The sequence below is a fragment of the Anomaloglossus baeobatrachus genome, chromosome 4 (genome assembly GCF_048569485.1).
Source record: "Anomaloglossus baeobatrachus isolate aAnoBae1 chromosome 4, aAnoBae1.hap1, whole genome shotgun sequence".
Lineage (NCBI taxonomy): Eukaryota > Metazoa > Chordata > Amphibia > Anura > Aromobatidae > Anomaloglossus > Anomaloglossus baeobatrachus.
Window position 1 is genome coordinate 465,971,778 of NC_134356.1, and position 27,482 is coordinate 465,999,259.

At 45.1% G+C, this 27,482-nt stretch overlaps 1 protein-coding gene across 2 annotated transcripts in view; it reads right to left on the bottom strand.

Annotated features, from left to right (window-relative positions):
• The window catches only part of OTUD7A (OTU deubiquitinase 7A), a 445,034-nt gene that overhangs the window by 129,368 nt on the left and 288,184 nt on the right, over positions 1 to 27,482 (bottom strand). For both annotated transcript variants that reach the window (XM_075345683.1, XM_075345682.1), the window contains 3 exons: positions 25,585 to 25,686; positions 23,949 to 24,076; positions 19,136 to 19,248 (listed from right to left, as the gene is read on the bottom strand). In XM_075345683.1, coding sequence (XP_075201798.1) covers positions 19,136 to 19,248; positions 23,949 to 24,076; positions 25,585 to 25,686 — 343 coding nt within the window. The remainder of the gene's footprint in view (positions 1 to 19,135; positions 19,249 to 23,948; positions 24,077 to 25,584; positions 25,687 to 27,482) is intronic.

Below are 27,482 nucleotides of genomic sequence, written 5' to 3' on the forward strand. Positions count from 1 at the left end.
TTTCAAGGGACCAAAAGTAATTGGACAAGGGTCTCTAAGGGCTGCAATTAACTCTGAAGGCGTCTCCCTCGTTAACCTGTAATCAATGAAGTAGTTAAAAGGTCTGGGGTTGATTACAGGTGTGTGGTTTTGCATTTGGAAGCTGTTGCTGTGACCAGACAACATGCGGTGTAAGGAACTCTCAATTGAGGTGAAGCAGAACATCCTGAGGCTGAGAAAAAAGAAAAAATCCATCAGAGAGATAGCAGACATGCTTGCAGTAGCAAAATCAACAGTCGGGTACATTCTGAGAAAAAAGGAATTGACTGGTGAGCTTGGGAACTCAAAAAGGCCTGGGCGTCCACGGATGACAACAGTGGTGGATGATCGCCGCATACTTTCTTTGGTGAAGAAGAACCCGTTCACAACATCAACTGAAGTCCAGAACACTCTCAGTGAAGTAGGTGTATCTGTCTCTAAGTCAACAGTAAAGAGAAGACTCCATGAAAGTAAATACAAAGGGTTCACATCTAGATGCAAACCATTCATCAATTCCAAAAATAGACAGGCCAGAGTTAAAGTTGCTGAAAAACACCTCATGAAGCCAGCTCAGTTCTGGAAAAGTATTCTATGGACAGATGAGACAAAGATCAACCTGTACCAGAATGATGGGAAGAAAAAAAGTTTGGAGAAGAAAGGGAACAGCACATGATCCAAGGCACACCACATCCTCTGTAAAACATGGTGGAGGCAACGTGATGGCATGGGCATGCATGGCTTTCAATGGCACTGGGTCACTTGTGTGTATTGATGACATAACAGCAGACAAGAGTAGCCGGATGAATTCTGGATATTCTGGATATACCGGGATATACTTTCAGCCCAGATTCAGCCAAATGCCGCAAAGTTGATCGGACGGCGCTTCATAGTACAGATGGACAATGACCCCAAGCATACAGCCAAAGCTACCCAGGAGTTCATGAGTGCAAAAAAGTGGAACATTCTGCAATGGCCAAGTCAATCACCAGATCTTAACCCAATGGAGCATGCATTTCACTTGCTCAAATCCAGACTTAAGACGGAAAGACCCACAAACAAGCAAGACCTGAAGGCTGCGGCTGTAAAGGCCTGGCAAAGCATTAAGAAGGAGGAAACCCAGCGTTTGGTGATGTCCATGGGTTCCAGACTGAAGGCAGTGATTGTCTCCAAAGGATTCGCAACAAAATATTGAAAATAAAAATATTTTGTTTGGGTTTGGTTTATTTGTCCAATTACTTTTGACCTCCTAAAATGTGGAGTGTTTGTAAAGAAATGTGTACAATTCCTACAATTTCTATCAGATATTTTTGTTCAAACCTTCAAATTAAACGTTACAATCTGCACTTGAATTCTGTTGTAGAGGTTTCATTTCAAATCCAATGTGGTGGCATGCAGAGCCCAACTCGCGAAAATTGTGTCACTGTCCAAATATTTCTGGACCTAACTGTACATGTCCATATAAATGGCTTAGGAGAGTTGATCTTACTGACTGATTACTTTTAATATATAACATGTAGAATATTTTCTGTCCAGTCATGGATGCACAAAGGTTGCGATTGGCTCAGACATAAAACAACTAGCCAGACACAACGATGGGTCAACCCTTGTAGATGCCTAGTAGGTCAAATAGGAAATGTAAGGAAAATTATTAGTAATGGAGTAGTTGATGAGTTAATATTTAAAAAAAATTATAATTGAAAAACAACTCACCATCTCAAAATGTATATTCTCTGGGTTGGATCCTGCACTTGGGTAAAGTAATCTTGGGAGTTGTGCATGGAAGAAAAAATAACTGTATGTGTATGTTTGATTAAAGATAGTGTTAATGCTTAGATGAAGTGGCAACTATGAGGCAGCTAGGAATGGATGTGACATCCCATGATCTGTGCAGACTAGCTGTACACTTCATGAACTATGGGCTGTCTTCAGGGGTCATTTCACGATAGGCAGGAACATAGATAGATAGATAGATAGATAGATAAGAATGAGTGTGTGTTTGTGTGTGTGTGTGTGTGTGTGTGTGTATGTGTGTGCATAGATGAAGTGGCCACTATGAGGCAGCCAGGAATGGATGTGACATCCCATGATCTGTGTAGACTAGCTGTACACTTCATGAACTATGGGCTGTTGAGCGGTCATTTCACGATAGGCAGGAACATACAGAGGCACCTATGAGGCAGCCAGGAATGGATGTCTGACATCCCATGATCTGTGCAGACTAGCTGTACACGTCATGAAGTATGGGCTGTCTTCAGGGGTCATTTCACGATAGGCAGGAACATAGATAGCGGATTACTCTGGGGAGTGATTCCTGTGATGGGATGCAGGTCTGAACAGATGTTGTTATCCTATTAGATAGATAACAATGAATATATGTGTGTATTCTTTATTAAAGAATGACTGAATGCTTAGATGAAGTGGCAACTAAAATGCAGCTAGTAATGGATGTCTGACATCCGATGATCTGTGCAGACTAGTTGTACATAGGGCGTTGGTCCACGGAACTAGTCTGATTGCCGTATGTGGAGTCAGGAAGAAATTTTTTCCCCATGAGGTTTTTCGCCTTCCTCTGGATCAACATGTTAGGTCATGGGGCCATTTCACAATAGGTAGAACATAGGTAGCTAGGTGACATAATGTGTAATAATGAAATTATATTGGTTTATTAATCAGAAATAAATTATCTGTTTAGTAACAAAATGCTTTTCTGACTCATTCATGAACAATGTGCTAAAGAAGAGGCACGGCCATCGGTCAGCTGAGTCAAGCTGCTCTGCATCCAATCTCACTGAGAAGAATAGGCCAAAATGTCAGCCTCTTTATGTGCAAAGCTGGTAAAGGCATCCCCCAAAAGACTTGCAGCAGTAATTGCAGCAAAAGGTGGTCTTACCAAGTATTAATTCAGGAGGGCTGAATACAGGGGCATAACGACCGTGGTCACCATTGCAACCAGGCCCAGCAGGTTAGGGGCCCGCTCTGCAGATTAGCAGCCAGCTCCTTTCTGTGAGAGAGTAGCTGCACTGTGTTCTGTGGCAGACCACACGGCTGCTATATGACCCGTGAGTCAGGAGGGCCCAGTGTCAGCGGCACCGGGTCCCCCTCGCCAGTCATTGCGCACAGCAATGATGGCCTGTGCCACTCCATGCTTCATCATTCTACCCCTGTGCCTGCGCGGTAACATCACTCCTGTGCAACTACAGTGCTGAGGCATGCAGAGTGCAGGATGCTGACCGGAGAAGAGGTGAGTACTTTTTTTTTATTAAATCAGTGTGTACACGGTGGCCAGAGGCCTAGGGGGCTGCATTATACATCGAGGCCTGGGGGGCTGGCTGCATTATACACGGAGGCATGGAGGGCTGGCTACATTATACACAGAGACCTGGGGGGCTGGCTGCATTACACATGGAGGCCTGGTGGCTGGCTGCATTATACATGGAGGCTTGTGGGGCTGGCTGCATTATACACGGAGGTCTGGCTGCATTATACACGGAGGTCTGGGGGGCTTGCTGGATTATATTTGGAGGCCTGGGGGCTGGCTGCATTATACATGGAGGCCTGGGGGGCATGGAGGTCTATGGGGCTGCATTATACATGGAGGTCTATGGGGATGCATTATACAACATGAATGACACTGTATACATGGACTAAATGGGTGCATTATACATGGAGGAGTATGGGGCTGCATAATACAATATGAAGGTTTATCGGGCTGCATTATAATACATATAGGACTATGGGGGCTACATTATATATGGAGGACTGTGGGGCTACCTTATACATGGACTATGGGGGTGCATTATAAAATGTGGAGGGCTATGGGGGTGCATTATAATATATAGAGGACTATGTGGTGCAGTATAATATATGGAGTACTATGGCGTGCATGATAATATATGGAGATCTGTGGGGTGAATTACAATACATGGAGAACTATGGGAAATACATTATAATACATGGAGGACTATGGGGGTGCATTCTAATATATGAAGGGTTATGTGGGACCCTTTGTACTATATGGAAGGCTATGTGGGGGCCATTGTTGTATTTGGAGAACTATATTGAAGGGGTGATTAAGATACAAGCATGGGATGGGAACGTTTTGTGCTGAGGGAAAAAGGCTTTTTCCCTCAGCACCCAGCTTTCCCATGCTCTGCTATACACCTTCTCTCAGCACCCGGCTTTCCGATGCTCTGATATGGGAAAGCAGGGTGCTTAGGGAAAGATGTATTTTAGAGCATGGGGCAGCTGGGTGCCAAGGACAAGATGGATATCAGAACATAGGAAAGCTGGGTGCTGATAGAGGGATTTCAGATCATAGGAAACCTGGGTGCTGAGGATATAAGACAAGTATCAGTGTCATTATCCCGTACCCCGAGTGTCAGTGGCATTATCCCGTACCCCAAGTGTCGGTGTTCATGGAGGGGGGCCCAGATCCAAACTTTGCACCGGGGCCCATCAAACTCTAGCTACGCCACTGAATGGGGTTATGTAATGCAAACCAGGGGAAGACTGATACAATTTTTGCAGGACGACCCTTAAGCATATAACACGTTAAGAGCTCGGAATAGAGTACCCATATACTACAGGATTAGATGACTCATTCACCTCTCTAACCAGAAGAGAGAGCAAAGTGTTCATGAATTATGTCTGTCCTGAACCACTATCCAAAAAGACCGTAATAGGGACATCCAGGCCCCCAACCTTAACCCTTGCAAGTATTAAACATTGAGACACCGTAGTGGAGGAAATACGTAGACTCAGGTTGAAATCCGGCCATCTGACCTGGGACTAAGAGTTTTCCGACTGCCGTTTTTCCTTGGGCATGGAGGGGCAAGTACTAACACAGTGTCCCTTTTTGACACACAGAAAACAAACTCCTCCCCTTTTAGGAGTAGAGGAGTTTCTGCCCCATGTGCCTCCAAGCTGCATGGTCGCTAGAGGTAATGTCGGTACAGTGACCCCCTCCCAGAGAGTCTTGGTTTTATGAGACCTTGCCAGAAACGGTGATCAATACGTATTACAAGAGACATGGCACACTCAAGTGAAGGTGAAGTGTCATATATTACCAACACCTCCTTAACCCTTTCAGGTACACCCTGGAAAAACTGGCTTTTGAGCACAAGGTCGTTACGTTGAGCGTCAATTGATCAGCGTTAGAATTCAGCGCAAAACCCCTCTGCAGGCCAATTCCCCTCTTGCAGTGAATGGATTTTAGACTCGGCTAAAGATAATTTGTCAGGATCATCATAGATGAGCCCAAGTGCTGAGAAAAACCCATCCACTGACAAAAGTATCGGTGACTAAGGGGGCAATGAAAAAGCCCATGCTTGTGGGTCCCAACTCAAGAGCAAGATCACAATTCCCACCTGTTGTGTCTCACTATCAGAGGAGTGGGGATGTAGATGGGAGTTAAATTGACATGCTTCTCTAAAGGTACCAAACCGGCTGCCCTCCACCAAAAATCTTTCCATGAGGGGCAGTTTGGGTTTGGATCATCCAGTAATCACAACAGATTGTGGCGGCGTGGAGAGATAAGAACTGCAAGCAATTGCCTCGATAGTGCAGCAACTGGGTCCATGCTGAAATATAAAGTATGGCCAGCTATAATGTCACAAAGACTATGGGATAACCGGGAACCGGGGCTACTAAGCTGTGCCTCAAGCTAGGGAGTCCTATGTTATCCCTAAGCTCAGGGATACTCCTGAATGTGGAGAGGCCTGAGTCTCCTTCCTGGCCCTGCAACTGACCAGTCCTGATATGATTAACCCTCCCTTCCCTCCAGGATGGGGCAGGAGTGTGTTGAAAACCACAGATAAAGACAGACAACGGAAAACCAAAACTCTGTCACAGAGTATGCAGTAACAAAGGTAAGGACAATAAGAGATTCAGGAGGAAAAACAAGTGTAGAAAGGCAGTATAAAACAACAGGGGTAAACTGCACAACCGTTCCAAGCAATAGGCACACCTGAAGCACAACTTTTTCCAGAGTGTATGGGACACCGCACCTCACAGACCAGCCCAGAAAAACTACATCTGGAATGGGTAGAAGGATTCAACCAGCATGGGGAGCAGATGTGATATTAACCCCCCAACATGTGATTAAAGGAGCAAGGAGACTAGCAGAGATTAACTGTTACTAGCCTGCCTATTTATCAGCACACAGCAGGATGACGCTCAAGTCTGCCTGTGTTGATCCCAGACACCAGAGAAACAATCAGGCTGAGTGTCCGAATCTGCAATCTGAACAGAGCCCAATGCAGGCGACAAAGTTTGTGCAAATCTCCGTGTGACAGTGACAGCCCCTTCCAGGTATATATGCTGCCTATCCACGGCCCTTTTCAGGTGTATATGTCCACCATCCTGGGCCCTTTCCACGTATATTTGTTGCCCATCCAAGGCCTTTTTCAGGTATATATTTCCCCCATCCTGGGCCCCTTCCAGGTATATTTCCCCCCCATCCTGGTATATATGTCATCCATCCTGGGCCCCTTTCTTGTATATATGTCACCCATTCTGTCGCTGTTCTCTAAAGGCTGCTTTACACGCTGCGATCTCGCTAGAGAGATCGCTAGCGTGCGTACCCGCCCCCATCGGTTGTGCGTCACGGGCAAATTGCTGCCTGTGGCGCACAACATCGCTCGGACCCGTCACACTACTTATCTGCCTAGCGATGTCACTGTGACCGGCGAAGAGGACGTAACATCCTGCCCACCTTCATCCTTCCTCATTGCTGGCGGCCGCAGGTAAGGTGAGGTTCCTTGTTCCTGCGGTGTCACACATAGCGATGTGTGCTGCCACAGGAACAACGAACAACATCGTACCTGTAGCAGCAATGATATTTGGGAACTGGACAGCATGTCAACGAGCAACGATAAGATGAGTATTTTTGCTCGTTAGCGGTCGCTCGTACGTGTCACACGCAACGACGTCGCTAACTAGGCCGGATGTGCGTCACGAATTCCGTGACCCCAACGACATCACGTTAGCGATGTCGTTTCGTGTAAAGCACCCTTTACACATAAAAAACCCCAGACATTCTTCTCATCTTCCCCCCCGCTCCTATGATGCGTGTTGCTCTCTTCTGTAGCCAGCTTAGAAGCCAGCAGCTATGGGCGACACATGATGTCATTGCCATGTAACCCCAATGCCTGCCACGCTAACTTCAGCTGTGGGCTTCTGATTGGCCAGAGGCGTGTATTGCGCTGCAATGCATTTAAATTGAATATGTGTCCTCAGGTGCGCATCCTGCTGATATAGGAGCTGACGGACCCCCTCCAACACATACCTGGTCACGGTTGCTCTCTCTATGACCGCAATCGTTAGGCCACTGTCTACAACACTATTATAGTATCATTAAACAGCTGTATTTTAATGATCTCAGGTTTATGCCTTGTGCAACTCACTATCACAAAGCACCACCCTATTTCTTCAATCATCCTGTATAATAGACTAATGCGGTCGTCACACGAGACGATCTATCGTGCGATATGTCGTCGGGGTCACGGTTTTCGTGACGCACATCCGGCATCGTTTGCGACGTCGTTTTGTGTGACACCTCTGAGCGACTCTGAACGTTCGCAAATCGGTTACAAATCGTGTATCGTTGACACATCGCTCATTTTTAAAAAGTCGTTTATTTTTCTTTGCGCCGGTTGTTCATCGTACCTGGGGCAGCACACATCGCTCCGTGTGACACCCCGGGAACGATGAACACAGCTTACCTGCGTCCCTCGGCTCTCGCTGGCCATGCAGAAGGAAGGAGGTGGGCGGGATGTTTACATCCCGCTCATCTCCGCACCTCCGCTTCCATTGGCCGGCCGCTGTGTGATGTCGCTGTGACGCTGAATGTCCCACCCCCTTCAGGAAGTGGATGTTCGCCGCCCACAGCGACGTCGCTCAGCAGGTAAGTACGTGTGACGGTGGTTTAACGACTTTGTGCGCCACGGGAAACTAATTGCCTGTGACGCACAAACAACGGGGGCGGGTGCGATCGCTTGTGCGATCGCACGATAGATCGTACCGTGTGATGCCCGCATTAGGGAAGGATAGGAAAAGCCTTCATGAAGCAGAGGAGCTACGAAAGCATAATAACAGCTGCCAACCTCCGTGTTGTTAGGGATTAGGGTGTTACTCTGCATAGAGACTTTCTTTTCGTGAACTATAGCTACGATATGTACTAATCTTTTTCTCCAGTTGACATTTCTACTGGATAGGAGATAACCTGTTCTTCAGTGGGTGTCCGACCAGTGGGATCTGCACCAATTGGCAGTGGGACATTTTTATATCCAATGGGGAACTTTTCTACCTGTTACAAACTGATGCGGCACGTCTGATGCACGACCACCGCTCCATTAATTTCTATGGGTCGGCTTGAAAATGCCAAGCACAGCTCTTAGCAGCCCCATAGGAAATGAATGGAGCATCGGGCAGGGGTGATCACTGCCACTCCATTCTAACTGGGATACAAATTCCTGTACTGTGCATGTCTCAGCGGCCGGACCCCACTGGTCAACAAGTCACCTGTTACGTAAATAGGTTTTAAATGTTTTCACCAGACAACCTCTTTTAGGGTTGCATCTGTAGAGTGGTGTGAGGCAGTAGTTAAGGGCGAGGTACTGATTCTGGACGCGTTGGCACCCTACATAAATCCTGGTCCTGGCTGGGTATGTGGACTTTGACCATCTGGAATGGGAACCCCTGCAGGCCGCATACTGCCACTGGTGTCAGCTGGCTAGGACTGGATGATGACTAACACACAGAAGGAGACCAACTATTCACATTATGCTTGTAGGTGCTTGCGGGAGTGAACACACTGAGCACAATATGGCTCGACCTGAGGGACGTAACTAGGCAACTACCTCATCTTCAGTACAGCCTCTGATGGTGACAATAGGCTTGTGCTGGAAGGCAGCTGCCAGGTGCTACTGTCACAGGGGTGTCACGGTTGACAGACAGTCCTGTGGTGTCCGGCTATAGAAGGTCACATAATTTGGCTTCACAGACTGCTCCCTGACATTCTATTATTTCTGGTTGGTTTTCATCACTTTCCCTTTAGGACTCTGCGGAGTTCCTCAGCCTGTCAGCTGCATTTTATCACCACTCCCTTTGGTGTCTTTATATACCTTCACTTTCTATTACTCTGTGCTGGTGATAATTCTTATACCCTTTACAAGGCTTCAGTGTAGGCAGTTGGTTTGCATACATCTGGAGAATCTTTTTGGTTGTTGAAGTTCCTCTTTCTGAAACATCTGGAGATAATTGTTTGTTTACTTCCCAATTGTTTTTTATCCCTCTATCTTCTTTAGTACTTAGTGCGGCTGACTAAGCGCTCATCCCATCCTAACTAGGGCCTACTTCAGGGTCAGCCAGGGTCAGGTATCTGGCTCGGCGCACAGGTATGGAACACAGTGGTATGCTTGGTCAGGGGTCACCATCTTCTACTTCCCTAGACACAGGGTTTCCCTTTTACTGTTCACTTAGTAATTCCCCATACATAGTGTTACAGCTACTCAGGGAGACACGGCACTCTGAGGGGTGACCCCAGTAGTATGGAATGCAACCACAGGCACAGATGCAAGCAGGAACAGTCTCTGTTGGCTGATGCAGACTGAACAGCTGGTTTAGGTACGTTAGTATGGAGGGTACGGCTGATACGGCAAGTGCCGGATGTTATACACTGGGGGGAGTGAGGAGCCGGATGTTATACACCGGGGGTGAGGTGCCGGATGTTATACACCAGGGGGTGAGGGGCCAGATGTTATACACAGGGTGGAGCGAGGGGCCGGATATAATACACCAGGGGGCGAGGGGCCGGATGTTATACACAGGGGGCGAGGGGCCAGATGTTATTCGTAGGGGTCGAGGGGCTGAATGTTATACATCGGGGCGAGGGGCTGGATGTTATACACTGGGGGTGAGGGGTTGGATGTTATATGTTGGAGGGGGTCAAGGCGTCGGATATTATACACGGGGGGGCTGGATGTTATTGCAGCACTCCACAGGTCAGGGGGTTAGCCTACTCATAGCCGGGCCGTTGAGGGTCAGGTCTGGAGATGTCACGGGTAGCCTTGCCCGGTTACGTTGCCCCGAGGCGTGCACAAATGGAGGGGAAAGTTGGGTGATGGGGGATGGTTTGTCATGACGCCACCTGTGGTACTCGGCTAGGTATTTAGCCACCGCTACAGGGATCCTCGCTGGGGCCGGTGTTAATGCAGCCGAGGTGTTGTCACTCCCCACAGGTGGAATGGGCCCCGGGAGGATGATGGAAAATGGCAGTGGTGCAATGGGGAATGGTAGTCCATGGAAGCGCCGAAGTGCGGCGCGACGGCGTCGGTAATCAGAGTCTCAGTTAGCAGCTGCGGTTCCAGGTTTCTTTACTCACTGATTGGATGCTGCACCCCAAGTACTGGTCTCTGTCGTCACGGGCTCCGGTCAATCCCGGGTCCGTTGGAGGTCACGGTACACAGTGGGTCCTTCCTCATAGCACTACTTGTTGCGGGTCCCTTTGGCGTGGAGCACTCAGGGTCCCGTCTCCTCTAAATTAAAGTTCTGTCCCGTATGTCCGTGGCGCGGGTATCCTTTGGACTTGGCTGTGATCGAAGCGCCAAAGCCCTGGATGTCACTTGACTCTGGAACCGTGGGTGGCATGGAGCCCCCCTGTCTGGTAGATTTCGATGGGGCAACGTGGAGTATACTCCACCATAAGGGTTCTGTACCCTTTTCTGCGCTGGACCCGAGGGAGGAATCAAGCTCTCTCCTCGGCGGCTATTAAACTCCTTCGTCCCACTAGAGCTACCGGGTAACACGTCCTCTCTTCTCCTCTCCCACTCCAGAACTCCTTGTTTTCTGTAGTGATGGCTCCTAACTCCCCCTGGTGGCTGCTCCACCCCTCACCCAGGTCCCTAAGCTAGTGGATTGGGGTTCAAATAGTGATGGTGTTTTGTAAACACCACCCTATAAGAGACCTTTTTTATATCCGACCCTAGCCCAGTCCCCAGTGGGGAAGGGGCAACCCATATGTGTATGTGATTGTATGGTGAAACTGGTACCGACCTCCTCTGGATCCAGGATAGGTACTACACTTTAAGTGAGGTGCAGTAGCATGTGGCGACCAAAGCCTCAGGGGCGCCACATTATGCACCTGGGGCGAATGACCGGATGTTATAAACATTTGGTGGCGAGATGCTGGATGTTTTACATCGGGGTGAGTTGCCGGATGTTATACATTGGGAAAGGGGGCGAGGTGCCGGATGTCATAGCAATGCAGCGGGGAAAGTAGAATAAATGAAATCCCAAACTGAACATTTAAAGGGCTTGTCCGTTACTGTCTAATCTCTACTTAAATCTAAAGAGCAGCAGATAACATGTTAAAAAAAGATACTCACCTCCCAAACTTGCACCGTTGTAGTGATGTTGGCGTTGTCTCCCAGCGGTCACGTGGGTATGTCACCATGACCACTGCAGCCAATCAATGATTGCTGATTGACTGTAGCATCATGGAGATCAGTGCAACAGTGCCAGTTTTGGAGGCAAGTGTGTGTTTGTTTTTTATTGTATCTGGAGCCCTTTAAGAAGCTCCAGTTGTGGACAACCCCTTTAAGAGTAGCTTTCCAATACTTTTTAGTGCATGTATATATTGACTTCTGTGAATTAGTTTCTGCTTAACATTCTCACATTCCCACTCAGCTTTTCCACATTCCCACTCAGCTTTCCAACATTCTCACTCAGATTTCCAACATTCCCACTCAGATTTCCAACATTCCCACTCAACTTTCCAACATTCCCACTCAACTTTCCCATATTCCCACTCAGCTTTCCCACATTCCCACTCAGCTTTCCCACATTCCCACTCAGCTTTCCCACATTCCCACTCAGCTTTCCCACATTCCCACTCAGCTTTCCCACATTCCCACTTAGCTTTCCAACATTCCCACTCAGCTTCACAGAAGTTTATAACGTTGAGCCGTAAAAAGAAAAAACATTTTTTTACCACAAAACTGTTGCTTCAACTAGGTAGCTTTTTTTTCACAAGGGTATCAGGAAAAAATGCACCATAAAATGTATTATCCATTTTCTCCTGAGTACGCAGATACCTCATATGTGGTGGAAATCAAATGTTTGGGCACATGGCAGGACTCGGAAGGCAAGGAGCGCCATTTGAATTTTTGAGTGCAAAATTAGCTGCACTCATTAGCGGATGCCATGTCGGGTTTGAAGACCCCCTGAGGTGCCTAAACAATGGAGCTCCCCCACAAGTGACCCCATTTTGGAAACTAGAGCCCTCATGGAATTTATCTAGGTGTTTAATCAGCACTTTGAACCCCTGGAGGCTTCACAAATGTTTGTAATGTTCAGCCGTGAAAATAATTTTATTTTTTTTTACAACGAAATTGTTTTTTCAAACAGGTAGCTTTTTTATTCACAAGGGTATCAGGAAAAAATGCACCATAAAACGTATTGTGCAATTTCTCCTGAGTACACAGATACCTCATATGTGGTGGAAATCAATTGTTTGGGCGCACGGCGGGGCTCAGAAGAGAAAAAGCACCATTTCACAGCAAAATTAGTTGGAATTATTAGCGGACGCCATGTTGCGTTTGGAGACCCCCCTGAGGTGCCTAAACAATTAAGCTCCCCCACAATTGACCCCATTTTGGAAAATAGACCCCTCATGGAATTTATCTAGCTGTTTAGTGAGCACTTTGAACTCCTGGAGTTTAACAAACGTTTGTAATGTTCAGTCGTGAAAATATATTTTTTTTTTTTACCACAAAATTGTTTTTTCAAACAGGTAGCTTTTTTATTCACAAGGGTATCAGGAAAAAATGCACCATAAAACGTAGTGTGCAATTTCTCCTGAGTACACAGATACTTCATATGTGGTGGAAATCAATTGTTTGGGCACACGGCGAAGCTCAGAGGAGAAGGAGCGCCATTTCACAGCAAAATTGGTTCGAATTATTAGCAGACGCCATCTTGCATTTGGAGACCCCCTGAGGTGCCTAAACAATGGAGCTCCTCCACATGTGACCCCATTTTGGAAACTAGACCCCACCCCATACAAAAAAATTGTTTGGCGAAATATAAAATACAGATGTCAGTAAAAAAAAAATAATAACAAAATAATGAGCGCCTGCAACTGACACTACGGCAAGTGCCACACGTGAGAGCGATGCACGAATCTCGCATCGCATCATCCGGCACAGCCGCATACTCCTGTCTGGAAGAGAGCGACCGTGCCGGATGATGCGATGTGAGACTCGTGCATCGTTCTCACGTGTGGCACTGGGCTGACCCTTACAATATTCAGTAAAAAATACTGTAGTTGACGATTACTACAGTATCATTTTACTGGACCTAAACTAAGTTTATTTGTATTTCCTAGTTTACAGAAAAAAAATCAGGACGCACGCACGGATGTGGTGCACAAAGGGGGGAGACTAGGTGGGATGAAAGAAAAAGATGGATGGAGGATGGGAGAGGGCGCGGCGGAGGATGGGATAGGGCGCAGCGGAGGATGGGAGAGGGCGCGGCAGATGGAAGAGCAGTGGAGGATGGGAGAGGGCGGGCAGCAGATCAGGGTGAGGTGGTGGAGGGGAGAGCAGATCCGGAAGGGTGAGAGGTGGGGGAGGGGGCTTCAGATGAAGAGGATGGGAGAGAGCAGGCAGCAGATCAGGGAGGGTGAGAGGTGGGGGAGGGGGCTTCAGCTGAAGAGGATGGGAGAGAGCAAGCAGCAGATCAGGGAGGGTGAGAGAGGGGGCAGCAGATCAGGGAGGGGGGCAGCAGCTGAGGGAGAGCGGGCAGCAGATCAGGGACGGTGAGATGGGGGAGGGGGCAGCGTGCAGCAGATCGGGAAGGTGAGATGGGGGAGGGGGCAGCGTGCAGCAGATTGGGAAGGTGATATGGGGGAGGGGCAGCGTGCAGCAGATCGGGAAGGTGAGATGGGGGAGGGAGCAGCGTGCAGCAGATCAGGAAGGTGAGATGGCGGAGGGGGCAGCATGCAGCAGATCGGGAAGGTGAGATGGGGAGTGGGCAGCGTGCAGCAGATCAAAAAGTGAGATAGCGAACAGCGGGCAGCAGAGCAGGGAGGGTGAGCTGGGGGAGAGCGGGCAGCAGATGGGGAGGGTGGGGGATGGTGGAGGGGGCAGCAGATGAGGATGGGAGAGAGCGGGCAGCAGCTCACGGAGGGGGCAGCGGCTGATGGGAGAGAGCGGTGGCAGATGGAGGCGGCTGCAGCAGATAGAGGAGATCGGCGGTGGAGGCAGCGGATCGGCGGAAGGTGCTTACCAGGGCACTTACAGGGATCGCTCCCCTCGGCTTCCACGGACGGAGTAAAGCAGAGGGGAGTGGTCACCAGCCCCAGATCCACTGTGATTGGAGAGATCGGTCACAAGGCCGGACTCTCCAATCAGAGCTGGGGGCGGGTGCGGTATCATTATTCTGGCATTTAGCAAACATAAATAATTTTGGTTCCTAATTGACCTAAAATAGGAAAGGTTTATTTTGATTTGATCAACCCAAGAACAAAAACAAAACACCTTGTGAAGATGCTGGCGGAAACTTGTAAGATTGTGTCATTATCCAAAACATGCAGATGTGTCTTTTTAGATAGTGTATGTAAATTTCTGGTTTCGACTGTATTTGTGGGAACTAAAATATATGTATCTGATCTATGGACATAATTTAGAATTTAAGTGAATATCTATTATCTGAGAAATGTAAGATGTATACTGTAAAACCACCACGTCTCTTTAGAAGAAGCTGTATAAGAAAAATAGCAAATCAGTATTCCATGCAATTATCCCTGATTTACTGTGAAACCATGTTCTTCTATGTGATGAGTGGTTTCTGCAATGCTGTTCATTTTCCATTTGCAGTGCAGATACAGTCAGGTTTTCCAGCAGTTGCACGAATGTCATTTATAAATATCTGCTCATCCCAGTAGTTACTATAGGAGTCTTTTTTTCTGCATTCATCATGAAAATTCATACAGGCCTTTCAATCCTATATAGCTTGATATAAATCTATCCTGTATAGACTATCCTCTAAATGTTAGCCCCAAGTGTGTACAGCATAATTATTTCATTATTTTATAGAAGCCATATATAATTAAACTTCGATAAATAAAATTAAATAATTTATGTTTTACACAACTGAAAGTCACATTAGAGTATAAACGGAGTATAGCACGCCACCATTGCAGGCAGCTTAACAGCTAGTAGCACGTTAACTGATGAAGGTCAATGTATGATGACCGAAACGTTTTCACCCATAACTGGATTTTCTGCACTAAAAATTAAAATATTTGTTTTCACACCCTTGGGAGTGCTCGGATTCATGCTTTTACATTAAGAGTATAGTCTTCAAGGTTGTGCTGAGACTCTTTAACCTCAAGCATTAAAAAGGATAGCAAGGATTACTAGAAGGTATTATTAGCATGGTGTAAAGGGGTTGTCTCCTCTTATTAAAAGGGTACACTTGCAAGTTGTTTGTAAAAACAATCAAGTTTGCAATGCCCTTGTTACAATTCCTTGCTGTTATCAAGGGATTGTTTATTCTACTGTGTGCTTCTCATTGCCAAGGTTAACACAGTCACCTCTGCAGTGTATCAAAGATGGCCAGTTTCCTAGGCAAGAAGACCTGTGCATCGGCAGCATCGGAAAAGCAAAGTTTCCATAGTTTGCAGCATGGAAAAGGACACAATTAGGACCAGTAACGTGACCAGATCACTGGTCTCAACTGTCAATCTTCAGGAGCATACCAGTCCTGGCAAGCAGGAGGACAGAAGATGAGCAACCCCTTTATCCTAAAGGGAACCTGTCAGGTGTAATATGCACTCAGAACCACGAGCAGTTCTGGATGCATATTGCTAATCCCTGCCTAACCGTCCCTGTATACACTAGCATAGATAAAGGGATCTTCAGAAAAAAGTATTTCTAAAGATCTTTTACCGTATCCTAATGAGCGATGGGACTAGTCCCCTGGGTGTTAGTTCCCTTTGCCCGTTGGCTCCATTAGCATGTTAGTACGCCCCTGAGGGTGTGATATCATGCTAATAAATGTGCAGCGTCAGAGGATGATCTCACTCCCCTCTTCGCTGCCATCGTGTCCGACGGGGGATTTCGGCTCAGTGTGCATGACCTCAGAGTTTGGGTCATGCGCACTATGAAGCCGGGTGTATGTGTCCTGGCTTCAAACTGAAGTAGTGCACATGACCCAAACTCCAGGGTCATGCGCACTGAGCTGAAATCCAGCATCAGACACAATGGCGGCGGAGAGGTGAGTGAGATCATCCTGTAACACTGCATATTCATTAGCATGTCAGCACACCCGCGGGGTTGTACTAACATGCTAATGGAGCCGACTGGCAAGGAAAGCAACGCCCAGGGGGCTAGTGCCCTTGCTCATTAGCATACGGTGAAATATCTTTAGAAATACTTTTTGTAGAGATCTCTTTATATATTCTAGTGTATACAAGGACAGTTAGACAGGGATTAGCAATATACACCGAGAACTGCTCGTGGTTCTGGGTACATATTGAATCTGATAAGTTCCCTCTAAGCTCGCAGGTACAGACTTTGAAGAAAAGATGGAAGCAGTAGTTTGAAAGCAGATATCAAGATGCAGGATGAAGACCACGGTCACACTGCAAAGGAACTTTGCAAGCTGTACTTAACAGAGCAAAGCTTTTATATCTAGTGCTATGGACGCTAAGAGGCCTAAAGCAGCTGTGAACATGTTGGAATTAGTTGAAGTAAATGGCTACGTGCCTAATGGCATTATCTGTGCTGTACGACTGCAGTTCCAGATGTCTAGTTAGTCACTAACAAGGGACATAAAGGGACAATTTGCAATTCTATAATCTTTGTCCTTAAATTGGTAAAGACTGGGGATTAGACTGGGGACTATATTTATGGCTGCTAAACGGGGAAGAAAAATGACGAGGGAATTTACTGGGGAATATGCAGAAAATAGAAAACAATATCACAGATTAGATTATAATGGTTCTAATGGGAACACGGCTGGGAAAAAAAGATGAAAACAATATATTTTTGGTAGAATCAGTGCAAGATCGTTTAAAATGGTGGTGTATAGCATTTTAGGACTGTCAGCAGTTTTTTCTATGGCATTTGATAGCTACATCATATAGGGATAGAGAGCCTGATTCCTGTGATGTGTCATTTGTTGGACTGTTTTGTGCAGTTCTGATAGAATACCTGTTTTCCATGCTGTAGATGTAAGCTTAGGGAAATGATGATTGAAGGAATATACACATAATAAGAAGAGACGACTAAAAGAAATATAGAAATGCCTAAAGCCTGCTTTACACCTTACGATATCACATACCATATCGTATGCGATCGTACCCGCCCCCATCGTATGTGCGGCACGTTCAATTTGTTGATCGTGTCGCACAAATGATTATTTCCCGTCACATGTACTTACCCTTCCATACGACCTCGATGTGGGCGGCGAACATCCACTTCCTGGAGTGGGAGGGACGTTCGGCATCACAGCGACGTCACGCCGCAGCCGGCCAATAGAAGCGGAGGGGCGAAGATGAGCGGGATGTAAACATCCCGCCCACCTCCTTTCTTCCGCATTGCCGGCGGGAGCCGCGGGACGCAGGTAAGATCTGTTCATCGTTTCCGGGGTGTCACACACTGCGATCTATGCTGCCTCGGGAACATTGAACAACCCAACGTGCAGTTTTAAGGAAATGAACGACGTGTATGCGATGAACGGTTTTACGTTCAATCGCAATCGCACGTAGCTGTCACACGCTACAACAACACTAACGATGCCGGATGTGCGTCACTTACAACGTGACCCCGCCGACACATCGTTAGATTTGTTGTAGCGTGTAAAGCCCGCTTAACATTTTGAAGTTTGAATTAACCTAGATTGAGAACACAACATTAAAAGAGTAGTTGGCAGTGGTGAAACTGGTGGTAGTGGTTTTAAAACATATTAGTCATCAATATACATGTAATTTATACAGGGGTTTTTTTACCTCTATTTTCTGTGTGTATATTTGATTTTTGTTTGTTACAGTAATCTTCACGAGTAACCATCATTTTTTTTCCCCATAAATCAATTGTAAATGGGAAAATATGAAACATTGTAAAATATCTTATTTAAGAAATCTGCTTCTTTCTCCTCCTGGTCAATCATTCTCAAAATTCTCAATTCACAGTTAAAATGTGTCTTAAGGTAATTCAGACACTACCATAACTGACGGTTGGTGCTCAAGAAGGTCTATGGAGAATTTTAACAGTCATTTCAACTTGCAGTACAATGTGTGTGTCTGCCTTCAGATCGCCCTCCCGTCTCAATAGTTTTAAAAGCACTGGCTGACTCCCCAAACGCACTAATGGATAAATCGGTCTTCCCTGAATAAAGATTTTACCCCTGAAGTCTAAGAGGTACGGTTTCTCCTTGTGGAGAGTGATACACTAGGTGAGGAGACTTAAACACCTTGCATGCTCCTCTGGGAAGTTAAATCTGAAAATGGACTCTTCTAAGAGGAACAGGACTTGAACTCTAGTGCCACCTATTGGAAGTAACAATCCTAATAGTCAATATCGACTCTTTAACGAGCCTTGTCATATGATGTAGGATATAAGCCAAATCAGAATCTCAATTTGGAAACACGTGTTTCAGGGTATTGCCCCTCATCAGTGCAAAGTATGAGATCTGATTTGGCTAGGTGAGGGGCTAAGACTGAGATGTAAGGGGTAAGTTTTCCTCTGGTCGAGAGTGACACGCCAGGTCTGACATGCCAGTATGAATTGAAGTGAAAAACCAGTGCAGAAAGAGAAAGAAGCAGATTTCTCTAATATAAACTTGCTGATATTCATATCTACTATTTTTGAAATAAAAATTAAAACACTGGCTACATTTCAAACTAATCCTTATGTAACATATTGAAATAATTAATACCAATATAACAAGTCTAAAAAGAAATAACCATTACCAATATAAATAAGGAAAAAAAATACATGTTAATTGGAAAATATTTAGAATTTTAAATACATGAATTTAAATTTCTTTGAAGAAAACAAGTTGCATGCATCCAAAAGTAATCTAATGATGTCACTAGACAGACAAAACTTACCCACCACCAGAGCCTCCGTTCTTGCTGAAATGTGTTCGAGGTTCACTAGAGGCCAACTTTAACAACTCGTTCCACTCTCTCTCCCACTCATCTTCTGTGTAAACCAGTCCAGACTGAAAAGAAAAGGTCAAACTGAGAACAAACTGAGGCCACGTTCTATAAGCTATACAAAATGCTCCACTTCTGGAACTGTTGTCATGCTGCTCATTATCGACCACCACCGATCGATACACTGACTCAGGGCTGATTCATGAGTCAGTTCTTCTCATATGAGTTCTACTTGTGTTTTTCGCAGATAAAACTTGTAGCTATAATAGTCTACGGAGCTGTTCACATGTCTGTGTATTTTCTGTGATCCAAAACTTGGAGCAAACTCGCCAATACAAGTCTGTAGGTCTGAACAAATTGGACAACGCTGTTGCCATTCTTGTATTGTACACTTTTCGCTGACTTCGGTATTAAAACATTGAGAAACCTCCATCAATATTTTTTTTAAAATGGGAAAAGAAACTCTGCTAGTAAAAACTAACACTGACCAACTTTGATAAAAATCTGATCAAAAACAGGGACATTTTGCATAAGAGAAAAATCACTGACATCTGAATGAGCCCTTACAAAAAGTATTCAATACATTTCAATAGAAGGATGAACTGGTAAACAGTAGTACATTAGGCAACTGATCAATGTATGATTTGTCTCAGTCCTTCGTGATGCCTCAATCAAGATCTTAATACAGTGCATTGAAAAAGTTTCATACCCCTTGAATTTTTCCCACATTCAGCCCCCTGTAGTCTGATACCTGCAAATAAAATTTTGAGTGATTAATTGCCTCCAGAAGTTGCCTAATTATTACATTGAGTCAATCTGTATGCAATTTAGTCTTAGTATAACTACAGCTGTTCTCTGAAGGCCTCAGCAGTGTTCTGGAGAACATTATGGATCAAACATCATGAAAACCATGGACTGCACCAGATAGGTCAGGGATAAAATTGTGGAGAAGAGTAAAGCAAGGTTAGGTTATGAAAAAATAGCACAAGCTCTGAACATCTAATAGAGCACTGATCAGTCCATCATCCAAAACTGGAAGGAGTATAGCACAACCTCAAACAACAGGGACAGGGAAGGTGATCAGAGTTAATGGGAAGATGGATGGAGCTAAATACATGTCAGTCCTGGAGGAGAACCTGTTGGAGGCTACAATGACCCTAAACATACTGTCAGAGCTATAATGGATAGTTTAGATCACAGCATATTCATGAGTGTGAATGGCCCATAGTCCAGACCTAAAGAACATTGAGAACCAGAGGTCCTACTTGAACATTGTTGTTCACAGACACATCCATCCAATCTCACTGACCTAGAAGTATTTTGTAAAGACGAATGGGCAAATTTCAGCCTCTAGATGTGCAAAGCTGGAAGATACATACCTCAATAGACTTGCAGCAGTAATTGCACTGAAAGGTGGTCCTACACAAGCACTGACTCAGGGGCTTGGCAGAATAAATATGTACTTCACAATTTTTAGATTAAAATATTTAAAAAACCATATATAATTTCCTTAATACTTCACAATTACTTACTACTTTGTGTTGGTACCATATATCACCGAAAATCCCAAGAAAGTACATTTATGTTTGTGGGTGTAATGTGAAAAATGTGGAAAAGTTCATAAGGTATAATACTTTTTCAAGGTACTGTATATAGTGCTGTATATTTTTTTAAGCACTGTTAGCATAAGATGATAATAAATCTATAATTTTTTAAAATGAAAAGGACACGTGGCCCAAACGTTAGTGGGAACATGGCATCAGGCTTTCCCTATAAAACCAATGCCACACCATTCCTCAGTCTTTTAATCTACTCCTAACAAGCCCTCTATATCATTTCTGCAGTACCCTGTACTCTAATGAGTATCAAGCAGTTTGATGTACATTGCCAACTCTCTGCCTTTTAGGATGGTGGATTATTTCCTTCACGCAGCAGCCAAAGCCTCAAGGCTCCATAAACTCTGACTTTCTGAGACTTTGGCGGATATGTAAGTCAATCATAGTCAGTGAGTCGCTGTATACAAAATATAAAACATTGTTCCAAGTTTTTTTTATAAGGTAGACATGTCAAGGGTGTATCACGAGTGACAGACAGTCCTGTATTGTCTAGCAATAGAAGGTCACAGCATTTGGTTGCGCAAAATGCTCCCTGACTTTCTATTGTTCCTGCTATCAGTATTCAGTGTACTAGGTAGCTCCTCTTCTGGGTTTTCATCCTTTTCCCTTTAAGACCCAGTGGAGCTCCTCTTCTCGTCAGCTGCTAATCACCTGTATTTCCCCTTGGGATTAAATACTCATTTTCCCTCGACTTTGAACTGATGATATTCAGTTCATTCAAGATCTGGATGCGAGCAGGTGGCCGTCACTCGTCTGTGGTATTGTTGCTGTAACTTTGCTGAACTTCTACCTGAGTCATCGGTGGATAAGTAGTTCATGCACTTTTCCCCATGTGTCCTCCTTGTTTTCTTCTTAAGAGTTTAGTGGGTTGATGAAGAACTCACCCCATCCGTTCCTTATTTAGGGTCCAGCACTAGGGATACCTAGGGTCTGGTATCTGGCTCGATGCATAGGTGCGGAACCTATTTAGGGTGGTGAGGGACCCCAGGGACCAGCCGTAGGTTTTGTCAGGGGTCACCATCTCCCCCTTCTCTAGACACAGTGTTTCCCTTCCCTTTCACTGTTCGCTTGGTACTTCCCTGTATCTAGTGTGATAATACAGTGCTGTGAGGGATTTAGAGGGCTTATTAAGAGTAGATTAACACTGAGGAAAGTGGTGACAATGGCTTTTATAAAGGGAACCTGACAATAAGTTCCCGTTAAAATCATAGAAAACAGTCATAAACAACTATAATTCATAATTGCAACCATTGTCACATGCATTGGTGTATTTCACCTAAAACTAAAAACTTACACGGGTTGAAAAAAAAAAATTACAAAAACATAGCTGCGTTCTTTCAGACACAGCACCAGTCCTGATGTTGGCTGTGGCTGGTATTGCAGTATTCAGTGCATGTAAATGAGGTTTTCTAGATCTAACATTTTTGGGGTCAATATATTGGAAAGGCCATCAATATCAGAATGTTGGTGATCCAAATATTGCTGACCTAAGTACCTGTGGTCTGGGCTATGTGAATCCAAGACTAAGGGGTACTTTGCACACTACGACATTGCAAGCCGATGCTGCGGTGCCGAGTGCGATAGTCCCCGCCTCCGTCGCAGCAGCGATATCTTGTGATTGCTGCCGTAGCGAACATTATCGCTACCGCAGCTTCACATGCACTTACCTGCCCTGCGACATCGCTCTGGCCGGCGAACCGCCTCCGTCCTAAGGGGGCGGGTCGTGCGGCGTCACAGCAACGTCACACGGCAGGTGGCCAATAGGAGCGGAGGGGCGGAGATGAACGGGATGTAAACATCCCGCCCACCTCCTTCCTTCCGCATAGCAGCCGGGACGCAGGTAATGTGATGTTCCTCACTCCTACGGCTTCACACACAGCGATGTGTGCTGCCTGCTGGAACGAGGAACAACATCGTACCGTCACTGCTGCGAAATTATGGAAATGTCGGACCCTACACCGATCATACAATAACCACACTTTTGCGCTCGTTAATCGTATGTAAAATGATTCACATACTGCGATGTCGACAGCGACGCCGGATGTGCGTCCCTTTCGATTTGACTCCACCGACATCGCACCTGCGATGTCGTAGTGTGCAAAGTGCCCCTAACTGTGCTATTGGACCCATGTATGAGCTTTTCCTGCGATGTTTCAGAGAACGCATACGGTACTTTGAAAAAACAGCCAGGGAACAAGCGTCTTGGATGAACAGTCTGATGCTGGTTCCCAGTGAATTTTCCTTGCCCCATTTCCCTAGACTGACAGGTCTCTCTCTATACACACATACATACAGTATGACCTGGCAGTCACACGGTGTGGGGCATAGAGAAGCCACTGGGGACCAGCATGAGTCTAGTCATCTGAGAGGCATGGTCCTCAGACCACTTTTCAAGTTTTCTCTAAAACACTGCAGCATTACAAAGTAAAACATACCTGACTACAATCGCACAGCCAGTGTCACATTCATGCAGCCCGTGGTTCAAGCAGCATGAATCATCTGTCAGGTTCCTTTTAAAACTCCACAAAGACTCCTTCTACTGAATCTGTACTTTTTCTTCCATAGCAGCTTTTGGGATGTCATTATTTTTACCCAAGATAATATGATTATTACAAATGCACAAATGCCTATGTTAACATATCTCCAGGGCAATTCTGATTTTTGGCCATAATTTGTAAATCTGCCTAAAAAAGAAGCCTCTGCGACCCAAAACATGCAAATCTAATTGTTCTGGTTCTCCAATACAGGTTTGAGTCCTGTAATATTGCTATAATTCATAACTCAGACCACAGAACCACCAATGTAATAATTTATGTTCAGAGGCAGCATTCCCAAGTCATTCTTTTACCATCGATAATGGGCATAAAAATTTAGTTATGGTTTGTTTTCCAGTGGAAAACAACAATGACAACACTCTTGAGGCTTCCTACAGGGTGACCTTGGCATGACTCTACGAAGCCTCTAGGGCATGTAGTTCTGAGCCTGCAGGAAAGGTAAAATATGGTAAATGCAGAGGAATCCACTAGAGTCCAATTACAGTGTCGCTGTAGGCTGGTGTCATTGTTGGGAAATCAAGTGGATAAAAGACTGCGCTTAAAGATGCCTTTATGTGTACAAGCAGCAGGAGCTAAGAAGCCAGAAATCAATACCTCCTTATTCTGTTGCGTCTGCTGCCACCTCCATCGTCTCTTCAGTGCTTCCCTCTCTGCCCCACTTCTCATCATGGTATAAAGAGCTTTCCTTAGCACAAGATCTCGATCATGGAATCCCCACATTCCTATTGTACAAGACAAAGTAATTTACTGAAAAAATTAAATACAAAAAAATCTGTCTTAAGACAAAAGCTTATATAATCTTACAACCTGTACATAGATAGCGGGAGAATTAAAAGGCAAAGACATAAATGCTAATAATCAGCTACAATTATTGTAACTGTGTCAGGAGAAACTGGTTTCTTGTTTAAATTAAGTTCGACAAACATATTTTTCACTTTGTATGTTTTTTTTTAATGATCCATGTCACTATCTACTGTATATAAAAAATCTGTTCTGTTGAGATTACTTTTCAATAGTGTATCATCATCACACAAAGGATAACAAAAAAGTAAACATTTACATATAGAGCTCAAAAGCCATGATTTTCAATAGGTAATGGTTACAAGCAGGGGGAGGCAAACAGGGCAATTGCCCAGCGCCCCACTCTCCTAGGGCCCTCCAGCATTTACAGCAGATACTACATTAATAAAAGCAGTTCTGCTTTATCAGTTTCATCACAGATGGTGAGACTGCAGAAGGACCTTTGGTGACATCAGGGTCATGTGACTATCATGTCGCCATAGGTCCTGTACAATGCTGGAGTCTATAAGAACTGAAGAAAAGGAGAAAGACTGGTAAGTCCTCTATAGTGGGTGTACGTGGACATGTGAAAAGACCCAACGACTTAAAGGGAATCTGTCAGCAGGTTTTTGCTACCTCATCTGAATGCAGCATGATGTAGATGAAGAGATTCTGAATCTAACAATGTATCACTTAGATTACTGGCTGCAGCCATTATGGCACAGTGAAGGATATTATTTTTAACATGTAGCAGAGCCCCCGCCCACACCAGGTTTTCAGTGTACATTTCAGTGCACAAAGGGGCAGATTCAAACTACAGCTCATGTGCTCCTCAGATCCATTAATGATAAAAATAAGAGGCTTAAACTAACATTACACGTACACAAAAACACACTTTGTTATAAGAGACAATTGGCTGTAAACTGCAGGTTAAAGGTACCATCACACATAACGAGATCACTAGCGAGATCGCTGCTGAGTCACGGTTTCTGTGACACAGTAGTGATCCCGTTAGTGATCTCGTTATGTGTGACACCTACCAGCGATCAGGCCCCTGCTGTGAGATCTCTAGTCCTTGCAGAATGGTCCAGGCCATTTTCTTCAAAGGCGACGTCCTGCTGGGCAGGACACATCTCTGTGTTTGACACTGTGTGACAGGGTCATAACTCTTACATGATACTGGCTTCAGATTACATAGCAAAAGCATCCTAACAGAGTCTCTTTAACTGCCCAGCCCAATGTAATATATTAACTTTAGTACAATAATTCACAGTCACCCCAAAGTTGAATTTGGACAATTTAGCGGTATTCTACGATTTCTAGAAGCAGGATGCTAATGTAAATGTGTAAGTTAGTAAGTGCTGTAGATAATATAATATATCATCAACAAGTTGCATTACAGTAAAAAAGTGTAAAGAAGCCAGATCAGAAGCAGAGGTCTGGATCTTACCCAGAGAAGCAGCATGAAGAAGGCAGTTCCCATCACCAGTTGTAGCTAATGGTAGCAGACGTTTGCAACTTGAGCAGTTTGTAGACCACCAGTTGAGTCTCCCTAGGGGAAAATGATAGAAATACTTATAAGATTGCCCAATAAAGGTGACATTGCCAAGTGCATTGGTTAAAGAACGTTATGGCCCGTGTGCGTGTGATTGTGAATAATACGTAAAAGCTAAATCATCTTCACATGACGCCTTGGCCAGTGTGAATGCAGAAAATGCCCAGTGATAAACAGATTGCTTATTGCTGATGGAATTTTAGCCTCTACAGCACATATAATAGTTATAAGTTTCCCTATTGACCAAAGTTACTATTACAATTGAATTTGCCATTGGTACCATTCCAGTCTCACAATTCTCATAAGGAAAAAGGAGCTTATATGAATACAAGCAAATGATGAATGTGTTAATCAGTATCTATTGCATTGTGAGTATGGGCTGGGGGACAAGAGGTTTGCCAGATTACAAACAGAAGAAAAAAATCTATAGCATAGATTTTTTTTTAACCTAGAAATAACATCTTAAAAAGGTGGAAAAATTAGCTCTCAACAATGGAGAAAACAGTCTCTCTAGTGCCAAATTTAGTTGCTACCTTGTTTGACACTGTAGACCCCATTAAAAGGGAATCTGTCAGCATTTTTTAGCTATATATTCTGAGCAACGTAACATATGTAAATAAAGCCTGATTCCAGGGATGTATCACTTACGGGACTGCTTGGTGTAATTTTCATAGAATACCTGTTTTGTCTGATGTAGATGCAGCAGAGCTAAGACTTCTGCTCTGTGTATAAGTGTCCACACCACTGATTAGCAGCTTCCTGTCTACACTGTGTGTTGTCAGCAAGCTGCCAATCAGCGATGAGGGCATGGTTACACAGATTAGCATGACTACTGTGTACATGAGGCCTAATCAGGCAGTAAAAAACTCCTGCTGATAAAACACTGTTTATATTGAAACTACAACACACAGCCTAAAGGGTGCTTTACATGCTGCAACATCGCTAACGATATATCGTTAGTGACGCACATCCGGCGCTGTCAGCGACATCGCAGCGCGTGACACCAATGAGCGACGATCAACAAGCGCAAAAACGTGAAAAATCGTTGCTCGTTGACACGTTGTTCATTACCTTAATATCGTTACTGCTGCACGTACGATGTTGTTCGTCGTTCCTGCGGCAGCACACATCGCTACGTGTGACACCGCAGGAACGACGAACATCTCCTTACCTGCGTCCACCGGCAATGAGGAAGGAAGGAGGTGGGCGGCATGTTCCGGCCGCTCATCTCCGCCCCTCCTCTGCTATTGGACGGCTGCAGTGTGATGTCGCTGTGACGCCGAACGAACTGCCCCCTTAGAAAGGAGGCGGATCGCCGGCCAGAGCGACGTCGCAGGGAAGGTAAGTCCGTGTGACGGGTGTTAGCGATGTTGTGCGCCACGGGCAGCGATTTGCCTGTGACGCACAACCGACGGGGGCGGGTAAGCTCGCTAGCGATATCAGTACCGATATCGCAGCGTGTAAAGTACCCTTAACAAGTGATGCATGGCTTGAATTAGGGTCTCATGGACTATATCATGCTACTCACAGATTAAATAGCAAAAACCCACTGAAAGATTTTCTTTAACCCCTTCACGACATATGACATATTTACATCATATGTTGTATACATGCATGAGAGCCCACATTTTTTCCAGCACATGACGGCTGACTTAATCAGCCATCATGTGCTTCTAACAACCGCGGATTGATCGAAGATCCACCTGTGGCTGTGATCCAGTTAAATCCCCCTGTCAATCTCTGACAGCGGGACGTAACACACAGGGGAGCATAATTTACTGTTCCCATATGCG